Source organism: Nannobrachium achirus (assembly GCF_963921795.1).
Source record: "Nannobrachium achirus genome assembly, chromosome: 14".
NCBI classification, from domain to species: Eukaryota; Metazoa; Chordata; class Actinopteri; order Myctophiformes; family Myctophidae; genus Nannobrachium; species Nannobrachium achirus.
In genome coordinates this window covers 49,276,516-49,287,130 of record NC_137821.1, presented here as the reverse complement: position 1 = coordinate 49,287,130, position 10,615 = coordinate 49,276,516, and the positions used below count along the sequence as shown (strand labels likewise).

Sequence of the window (10,615 nt, the reverse complement as noted above, 5' to 3'; positions counted from 1 at the left end):
GGCCATTTGGTTCTTAACTTGCCTGGCGTTTCCAGCCTCTATAACACACTTCGTTTTGGGAAGAGAGTCTGGGATGAAAGTTCTTAACTATCAATGCTAATAATTGCACTGGGGAACGTTTTCTGCTCGGCTAAAAGATCATTGGTTCTCAAAGTGGGTTCCGGGGCCCCCAGGGGTCCTTGAGGGAGTTCTAGGAGGTCCCCAGCTTACTGATAGTTAGGAACTAAATGGACTCTTATATGGGTATGTAACTCAGAACCAAATGGACCCTAACAGGTGCATTTTGTTCCATTTGTACACTCTGAGAATTAAATTAACATTCATTTTACAATATATATTGGAGTCTCAGTGATAGAGATGCAGTAGGAGTCTGTAGCCGAATGCATGTCAAACTGGGGGTCCTTGAAATGGAATCACTGTTAGAGCTGTAAACATCTTCTCTTATGGGGGTCCCTGGCATATCTTTTCAAATGGGGGTCTGCTGGCTGATTTCGGTGCTCACAAGTTTGAGAACCACTGCTGTAGATATTCGACGGGTGACACCATCAGATTAATGAATGATTAATGAAATTAGCCTACCTGGTGTTGTGAAGTAGCTTATTAAAAGTAATTTCCGTCAGTCCCCCAAAAATACTCCATGACTTAAGGTGTAGGAACTCTTCTTGTAATCATTGAGTATATGTCCTTAAATCCATATGCAGAGATTAAATGTCGACAATAGCCTACAAGTGTGAGACATAGGCTCATTAGGGTGACATAGGGTATTTATTTTTGCCTTGTATCCTAATATTGTATTCTAATATATTTTTTCCTTGAAAATAATGAATGGCAGAAAAATACTGGAATGTGCCTGAATAGAGAAAAAATATATTGCTAATCAAGTAAACTGAACATTTTGGAAAGATTTTCGATGTTCATTTTTTTCTCCTTTTTTTAACTGTACCAAACAGTATAAATGTTATGCCACATAGGCACTTTGTAACTGATTGTTTTCTAATGTCAAACTGTACTGGCTGGGCATATATGTGGGCATAAATAAATAGTGTGTGTGTGTGTGTGTGTGTGTGTGTGTGTGTGTGCGTGTGCGTGTGTGTGTGTGTGTGTGTTTTTACGATAGGTGGCACCGACATACTCGGAGGACTGTTGGAGACCCTGTTGGAGATTTTACTTTGGTCGCCAAAAATAATATTCATTGTAAGTAAACACATAATGGGGTACATCAAATTTTGCACAGAATAATTCAAAGTAGATCTAATGTCATTGACAAATTGATTGTAGTTCTAGATAAAGTTTTAGAGGTCCTAGAGAATGTTTGGGTCTACTTGAGCTCTCTTGGGCATGCACTTTCACTTGGGCAACTGGTGGGCCAGGGGGCAGGGGCCACATGTGGCTCCCACCTTCACTTAATGCGGCCCGCAGGTTAATATCAGAATATTGATATATTATTGATTTCAGCTGTTACAATTCCAAACATGCAAACATGACCCACTTTAATTACTTCAGTCTATATTAGTAGCTTAATGACTAGTACAAGTCTTTTTTTATGTCCAATGTATTTGTATATAAGTTCATAAAGTCAACATAAGAACATATAAATACATTTGAAATGTTATTTTCAGGATTCCAATAAAAAATGGATACACATAATTACATTATTCCAATTCAATATTAGCAAAAATAGCAGATCTACAAGCTCAAAACGCACCACACTGTGACGCGTTTTGAGCTTGTAGATCGATAATTTTTTGCTATTTTTTACATTATTGCAAGAGGGAATGTGAAAATATAGTGGCCCTCTCCATCATCAAAGTTGCCCACCCCTGAGTTAGGTGGTCCAGCAGCTCTCTAACAGTGTTCTTTTTCACTGTAGGTAGCACCACGGCTTGCTCTGGAGGACTCTCCAACCGGTGAAGATTGACAACGGCGACACAACAGCGACACCGCCCATCCTTCACTGCGTATGTCTCCTCGTGTGTAGACAGTACTGACCCTTATATGGGTATGTAACTCAGAACCAAATGGACCCTAACAGGTGCATTTTGTTCCATTTGTACACTCTGAGAATTAAATTAACATTCATTTTACAATATATATTGGAGTCTCAGTGATAGAGATGCAGTAGGAGTCTGTAGCCGAATGCATGTCAAACTGGGGGTCCTTGAAATGGAATCACTGTTAGAGCTGTAAACATCTTCTCTTATGGGGGTCCCTGGCATATCTTTTCAAATGGGGGTCTGCTGGCTGATTTCGGGGCTCACAAGTTTGAGAACCACTGCTGTAGATATTTGACGGGTGACACCATCAGATTAATGAATGATTAATGAAATTAGCCTACCTGGTGTTGTGCAGTAGCTTATTAAAAGTCATTTCCGTCAGTCCCCCAAAAATACTCCGTGACTTTAGGTGTAGGAACTCTTCTTGTAATCATTGAGTATATGTCCTTAAATCCATATGCAGAGATTAAATGTCGACAATAGCCTACAAGTGTGAGACATAGGCTCATTAGGGAGACATAGGGTATTTTTTTTGCCTTGTATCCTAATATTGTATTCTAATATATTCTTTCCTTGAAAATAATGAATGGCAGAAAAATACTGGAATGTGCCTGAATAGAGAAAAAATATATTGCTAATCAAGTAAACTGATTTTTTTTCCCCCTTTTTTTTACTGTACCAAACCGTATAAATGTTATGCCACATAGGCACTTTGTAACTGATTGTTTTCTAATGTCAACCTGTACTGGCTGGGCATATATGTGGGCATAAATAAATTGTGTGTGTGTGCGTGCGTGTGTGTGTGTGTGTGTGTGTGTGTGTGTGTGTGTGTGTGTGTGTGTGTGTGTTTTTACGATAGGTGGCACCGACATACTCGGAGGACTGTTGGAGACCCTGTTGGAGATTTTACTTTGGTCGCCAAAAATAATATTCATTGTAAGTAAACACATAATGGGCTACATCAAATTTTGTACAGAATAATTCAAAGTAGATCTAATGTCATTGACAAATTGATTGTAGTTCTAGATAAAGTTTTAGAGGTCCTAGAGAATGTTTGGGTCTACTTGAGCTCTCTTGGGCATGCACTTTCACTTGGGCAACTGGTGGGCACATGTGGCTCCCACCTTCACTTAATGCGGCCCGCAGGTTAATATCAGAATACTGATATATTATTGATTTCAGCTGTTACAATTCCAAACATGCAAACATGACCCACTTTAATTACTTCAGTCTATATTAGTAGCTTAAAGCTATACTGTGTAAGATTCTCAACTAGTGGTCAGTAGCCATATAGCAAACCGCGGTCGCGTTCGCGTCTTTCGCCCGTTTTTCGTACCTTCACACCCCCGCGTCTGCCTCCACAACGCCGAGAGCTATCTTTAGAGGGGTCCCTGGTTCCTGTGCGTTCAGGCATTCCGGAGAAACGGACTATTTCACCCTGCCTGGTAGGCGAGAATTACCTTTTGAGTAAAGAGACACACGGGCGACTACAAATATGGCGACCCCACTTCAAGATGCGCTGCATTGGCCGGTAGTGTACCATGTGTGCATGATCGGCGATGTGATTGGGCAACGTATACACAACGTATACAGATGATGCAGATTACGTAATCATGGCGCGAAATTCTCCCCCCCTCACGGCTCATAGAAAACATATAAAGAGAAGGCTTCAGAAGCTGAAAATAACGGAGTGGGTGTTCTAAAACTTTAGCGATTTAACAGTTAGGACAATTTTAAGATTTGTTTTATAAAAAAAGTTACATAGTAAAACTTTAATGACTAGTACAAGTCTTTTTTTATGTCCAATGTATTTGTATATAAGTTCATAAAGTCAACATAAGGACATATAAATGCATTTGAAATGTTATTTTCAGGATTCCAATAAAAAATTGATACAAATAATTACATTATTCCAATTCGATATTAGCAAAAATAGCAGATCTACAAGCTCAAAACGTACCACACTGAAGCGTTTTGAGCTTGTAGATCGATAATTTTTTGCTATTTTTTACATTGTTGCAATGTGGCCACCTGGAGTGAATGTGAAAATATAGTGGCCCTCTCAATCATCAAAGTTGCCCACCCCATCATCAAAGTTGCCCACCCCTGAGTTAGGTGGTCCAGCAGCTCTCTAACAGTGTTCTTTTTCACTGTAGGTAGCACCACGGCTTGCTCTGGAGGACTCTCCAACCGGTGAAGATTGACAACAGCGACACAACAGCGACACCGCCCATCCTTCACTGCGTATGTCTCCTTGTGTGTAGACAGTACTGAGCCAAAGCATCTCTGTGCCTACTGACAGAGACCTGCAGAGAAACCACACATTTGTTTCTCCCACCAAACACTTTAGTTTTCTTTTTTTTCTTTTCTTCAAATATTTTCCTGGTTGCTTGCCATCACCTACAGTTAGGTTTGCAACAGCTCCTGTGATTGCGACAGCCCTTCCTGCTAGCAAGTTTATTTTATTATTTTCCTCAGCCATTTGGTGAACAATGTTTCACTGTAAATTTCATACGTGTGAGGCTGTGTTTCAGACTATTAATCAGTTTATTCAGCACACAAAGCTGCACAGTAACACTCCCAACTATAAATATCAATGTGGTGTGCCTGACTGTACTCGGATGTACCGTAAAGTCACTGTTTTGCAAATGCATATGTATAGAGACCACAAAGGACTAGGATCTTCTCTGCAGCGTAGCAAGCCATTTAACACAACATTAAAGTGTATGGCTCAGTCTTGTTCATTCAAGTGTGATACTTTAACTTCCTTTATAAAGCATTTGAAGCCACATATAAAAGAAGGATTGGAAACCAAATGCCCATTCAGAGGCTGTGACTGCAGCTTTACAGTAGAGTCCACTTTTGGCTCACATGTTTCCAGGAAACATAGGGATAGACATGTAGAGATTCTAGATGATTCAGTTTTAGATCTGTCTGTTCCCACAGAGCATCTTTGTCAACCTGAGCCTGAGGCATGTTCAGATGTTTCTGATGAACAACATGAACCAGAGGTGCCATTAGCTGTGGATGAAACCCTCTTTTTACACAATCTTACGCTTCTCTACTTAAAATTACAAGGCAAGTTATTGTTACCAGCAAGTACCATCCAAACAATCATTGAGGGCTTTGAAAATGTCCATGAAATTGGCCTGTCAAATTTGTTTAACACCCTGAGTGAGAAATTGAATGTACTTGGAATTCCTGAGGCCACTATAAGCAACATCATTGATGAACTGAACAGAGGTGATCTACTCAAAATCTATAACAGAGGACTTCTGAGCACAGACCTACGGAGGAAGGGTGCTTTTAAAAATAGTTTAAACTATGTTGATCCTGTCCCTCTGTTCTTGGGTTATGATGAAAACGACAAAGAGTGCTTTGCACAGTATGTCCCAGTACCAGAGACATTGGCCGCACTGTTCAAAAAAGAGTCTGTCCGAGAACAGTATGCCACAACACGGTTGCAACCCTCCACTGATAATGTCTATCAAGATGTTAGGGATGGAGACAGTGTTCAAAGTAATCTGTTGTTGAGAAATGAGCCTTCCTCTGTTGGTATGATACTATACCAAGATTCTTTTGAAGTTGTGAACCCGCTCGGTTCAGGGAAAAAAAAACATAAAGTGTTAGGTGTTTACTTAACCCTGACTGATATTTTGCCACACAACAGGTCCACTATAAATCAAATGCAACTTGTCCTCCTGTGTAAGGAGCAGGACTTCAAATACTTTGGGATGAACAAAGTTTTTGAACCATTGATTAAGGACCTTAAACTCCTGGAGGAGAGAGGTTTTGTGATAAGTGATGGCACTTTTTTAAAAAGCACTTTGGTTGCAATTTCAGGAGACAACTTGGGGTCCCATTCTATTGGGGGCTTTTTGGAAAACTTCAGTCGGGCCACTCATTTCTGTCGCTACTGTGAGATAGAAAGAGATGCATTCATGAATGACCCACAGTTGTGTGGTACCAAAAGAACACCACAATCCTATCAAAGTCATTTGCAAGATCTAGAAACCAGTAGCACCAACTCTGTATGTGGGATCAAGTCTGACTCTCCTTTCAACCAGCTTGTTAATTTCCATGTTTGCCAGCCTGGCCTCCCACCATGCTTAGGACATGACCTGTTTGAGGGCGTTGTGACTTATGACCTTGCTTTGTTCATTGGTCATTTAGTTAAGGAGAAGCATTTTACTTGCCTGCAATTAAATCGGTGTAAGAACCAATTCAAATATCAAGGAAATGATGGCAATGACAAACCGGCAGACCTCTCTCCTGACAGTGAGAGACTAAGTGGGCATGCGGTTCAAAACTGGTGCTTTCTCAGATTGCTACCTTTCTTGGTGGGTGACAGGATTAAAGATCCTTGTGACAATGAGGTGTGGCAGCTCATTTTGCAGCTGCGAGAGATAGTGGAACTTGTCTGTGCACCAGCCATTACTGCAGGCCAGGTAGCATATCTAAAAATCATCATTGAAGAGTACATATACCACAGGAAAAGGCTCTTCCCTGATCATCCCCTGAAGCCCAAGCATCATTATTTGAGCCATTATCCAGAGCTTATCATAGACTTTGGCCCACTTATCCGCCTGTGGACTCTGAGGTTTGAATGCAAACACACGTTTTTCAAGCAGTGTGCAAGAAAATTACACAATTTCAAAAATATTTGCAAAACTCTGGCAGAGAGACACCAACTTCTGCAAGCCTACTTGAGTGCAGGCAACCTGTTCCCTCCTGCAATACAAGTAGAAAAGGAAACAGAGTTTTATGTAAATGATTACAATGACAGGATCAGGGCATCTGTAGCCAGTTACAAGTTTGAGTCTGCAGTGGCTTGTAACAATGTCACAGTGAAAGGAACTGAGTACAGAAAAGGGATGTTCGTTTTGCTGGGGAAGAGTGATGAAGAACTTTACGTTGGTAAAATTAACCTGGTCATTGTTCACCATGATTCTGTGCACTTTGTGACAGAGAAACATACGTTTGTGAAGTTGATAGACATGGGCATCTACTGTGAATTAGGAGTAGCCCAAGACGATTATGTTTGTGTCAAGCATGAGGATTTGCTTGACTACTATCCTCTTCCAGCTTACAAAGTACATGACCTGTTACTATTTGCTCTCCACCATTCTTATTTAGAGGTGGTTTAAACAGGCAAGTGACAAAAGCAGACCGTAAAGACATGGCTAGTGATGCAGGCTGTTTAGGTAAAACAACCACATACCCAAATGGACCAAGAATAAAAACAAATTGCAAACTACATTTGATCAAATCTGGCTTATATCATGAATATACATTATGCCTCAAAAATGTGGATATGAAGTCAGCAGCCATTCTTAACTTTAAAAAATGAATCTATGTGAGTTTTATTTCAAGTTTTCTGGCTTACAATTTGAGCCAATTACTTCTGGGTTGATGGCTAAAATGCACTACTTGGGAAGTATAAAGTCAGAAATTAATGGGAGCAAATGCATTGTTGATTTTGTTATTGTCATGGCATTTTCTGACTAAGCAATGCATTACAAATACCTGCCTTGTCTAAGATTATTACAGATTTTGTGACATACTATGTTGTTTGTTGTTTTCTTGTTTCTATTTTGTTTATTTTTGGGAGGAACACTGTGCACTGGAGTAATGTATTCATGTTGGACATTATCTCTGTTCTTTCAGACAATGAATCGTCAAGAAATAAAGGAAGCAGTCTTATCATTTCTACCTGGCCTTTCTGTTGAAACCCTGACTTCCCTGCTGGAAGTGTTTGAAGAGCTTGGTGTGGAGAGCAGGGCAGACCTTGTTTTGGTACAAGAGAAAGATCTGGAGACACACCTTAGACCAATCCAGTGTCGGAAATTGCTGAATGGCATTAAGAATCAAGGTAAATCCATATTTTGTCACTGCCATGGGAAGGAATAACGATTTTTTGCAGTCAAAGGTGTCTCATATATTAGTGCACAGTACCCCCCAGTGGCTGACAATGGTATGACGTATATATTCATCAATGGCAAGGAATGAGCATTAGTGGGCGGTGATGGAAAGTTGGTCTATAATAGCAGCATGGTACAAGTTACACCATTTAATAATTTTGCTTGACAAATACTATCTAGTATTCATAATGTATTGTCTGCTTACTTGTAGGACTTCAACACCTTGTAATAGTAGAGGGTGTTGCTGTCGCCTCTCCAACCCTCTCAAGTACTTCACCTCTCCCAACGTCAAGTTCCGAAAGCACTTCCAATTCTTCTTTGTCTTCACCCACACTGCCTGGCAGGCCTTGGCATGAAGAATTACGGGTTAGGTGGGACAGGATGCCAGAACCAATTCGAAAAGCAGTGGAAAATCAAACAAGACCATCAGCAGTGGACAGAAAAGAGATGGTGAGGGGAGTGGTGAACCAAATGTTAGAGCATGATCCCAACCCAACCAGAGCAGCATGTGTCAGCATTGCCCGGGGCATTGTAAGAGACTATCCGAATAGTTTTGCTGATATTGGGAAAAAAAATGTTTTTGGAGATGGCTGTTTTGCTCTTCTTCAGCAAATTAAAACAAGAGTGGAATATAAAAACAGAAAGAATACTCTTGCACGGCGACGCAGAGAGAGAAGACCCCGCACTGGGGTTGCAGATGGGGCCAGAGAAATGGCAAAAGGCCCATTGGATCAGTATGGATGTGTGAGGTGGTGCCCTGCAGAACTTCCTGCTGGAGAGACTGAGGCGACCTTAGATGAAATCAAAAGCCAACTGCACAACATTTACTCAGAGGAAGGGATGGGTGGGGCAGATAGAGCTGAACCTCTGATGGAGAAGACCTATATCATTCAGCGCCGGTACCTTAACAGTGTGCCTGCACCAGCCATCGCACAGATTAAGGAGGAATGGCCATTTCTCTTCTCCCCAAGAGGCCTTTACAACCATTTTGGTCTGCTTACGGACGTCTCCATCCTCACCAAATTGCAAGAAGCCCTGAACAACAAAGGCAGTACAGTTATCCAGTTCTGCCAGGAACTCAACCGTTATCCAGGGATCGCAGATGTCCTGGCTAAATATGACCCAGAGGCTTCAGACAAAGCAGCGTGTATCCTTCTGCTCCTGATGGCATACTTCAAGGAGCCTGAGAAAGCCATCGTGCTTGTGACTGATGTAAGTTTAAAAGCTAAAAAGCTGTTTGAATGTGACTGCACTAGACTATAGTTCAATTTTACACCTGCATCCATTTAATCACATTCATTCACATGTTGACAGAACATTCCCTCTGATTAACCTCTAGGTCAGTGAGCCCAGTGGACTATCTTTTATGCACCCTGTTGAATCTATGCTACCATAGATATACTGTATGTTACAGTTACGTTTTCTTTCTTTTTTTTCTTTTTTTTTACAGCCGTGTGCTACAGCCGCTGATGTCCAGAGGACCGAGACATTACCAAACACCCCCTGCATGATTGTCCAAGGTACTGTTGATATCTGGAATTTATATCTCTAGCCCCCCAAAAAGATTATAACATGATCCTTTCACATAAGCCGATCGGTGTCTTGAATAGACATTTAAGATAGCTTTCTTCCTGCATTTCAGGATAGAGTTTTGACTTTGTATTTGTTTTGCAAGTGAAAAGCATTAGAGACTACAAATTGACTAATTCGCCTATTGCTGTAATGCCTAGTTATGTGAGTAGGTGGTATATTTCCGTTAATCATCTGTGCAGAGTGAAATTATTATCTTGTTCATTTAGCATTTCACCTTTTTACAATTTCACATGATGGGTATCTCTGTTCAGGTGATATAATGAGGCCTGTGTCCTGGATGCTGTCCATTGAAAACCAAGTAGTGATGGGACCGCGTGAGGGGATCATCAATGGGATAGCTGCGGTTCTTGCAAGCTACTACAACTTGAATCTGCAATATCCTGATGAGGGCGCCTGCACTCTGGAGTTTATCCAAAGGTAGTCAGGTCACTTCACTTCACGTCACACTTTTCCCCCACTCATATCTCCGCCACCGTTGCCCCTATCCAGGCCAAACTTTGCACACACACTCCTTGGCTGCTAAACCACAACCTCATTTCTCACATGGCCCTCTTCTAGCGCCACCATGAGGCTGATTGCAAAACACATTTATGGACACTGCTCCTACAGATTTTGCCCTAAAATCCTTAGCTCCAGGCGGAGCCGCTCGATTGTCCACGACATTGCAAGCGGCGCGAAGGCCAGCGGACCTTGGTCCTGCTCTTCGCGCCCGAGCGAGAAGCTGTGGTGAATGCAATCGTTATATTTATGCCCACGATAAACGCCCACGATAAACGCCCTGTCCAAGTGACTACAATGTCTGCACAGTCACCGAATCACTAGGGGGCAGTAAAGTCAAGTAGTATGGGGTCTTCAGACCTGCGTCTGCAGACTTCCCGCAGGCTGCAGCCGTTAGCTTCTCACTATGTGTTTTGCATCATATGATGCAAAACGCATCACTAGTACATGCTGAAATACTAAAATATCTCAAAAAACAGATCTAACACAAAAAATAACACAGGATTGTGTTGATCGTGTCCCAAACTACAATACAATAAGATCTGGTTGTCCCAGAGGTGAAGTAGCCCTTTAAAGGGAAAGGGGCAACGCTGCATGTGCCTTGTATAA

General features: G+C 41.5%; 1 protein-coding gene across 1 annotated transcript; it reads left to right on the top strand.

Annotated features, from left to right (window-relative positions):
* Positions 1-6,365: 6,365 nt before the first annotated feature.
* On the top strand, positions 6,366-9,929 carry LOC308298099 (uncharacterized protein; the record flags this gene model as incomplete). Its single annotated transcript, XM_080741656.1, has 4 exons — positions 6,366-6,370; positions 8,260-9,127; positions 9,366-9,435; positions 9,760-9,929. The coding sequence occupies 4 exons, from the start codon at positions 6,366-6,368 to the stop codon at positions 9,927-9,929; spliced, it is 1,113 nt and encodes a 370-aa protein (XP_080597782.1).
* Positions 9,930-10,615: the final 686 nt, after the last annotated feature.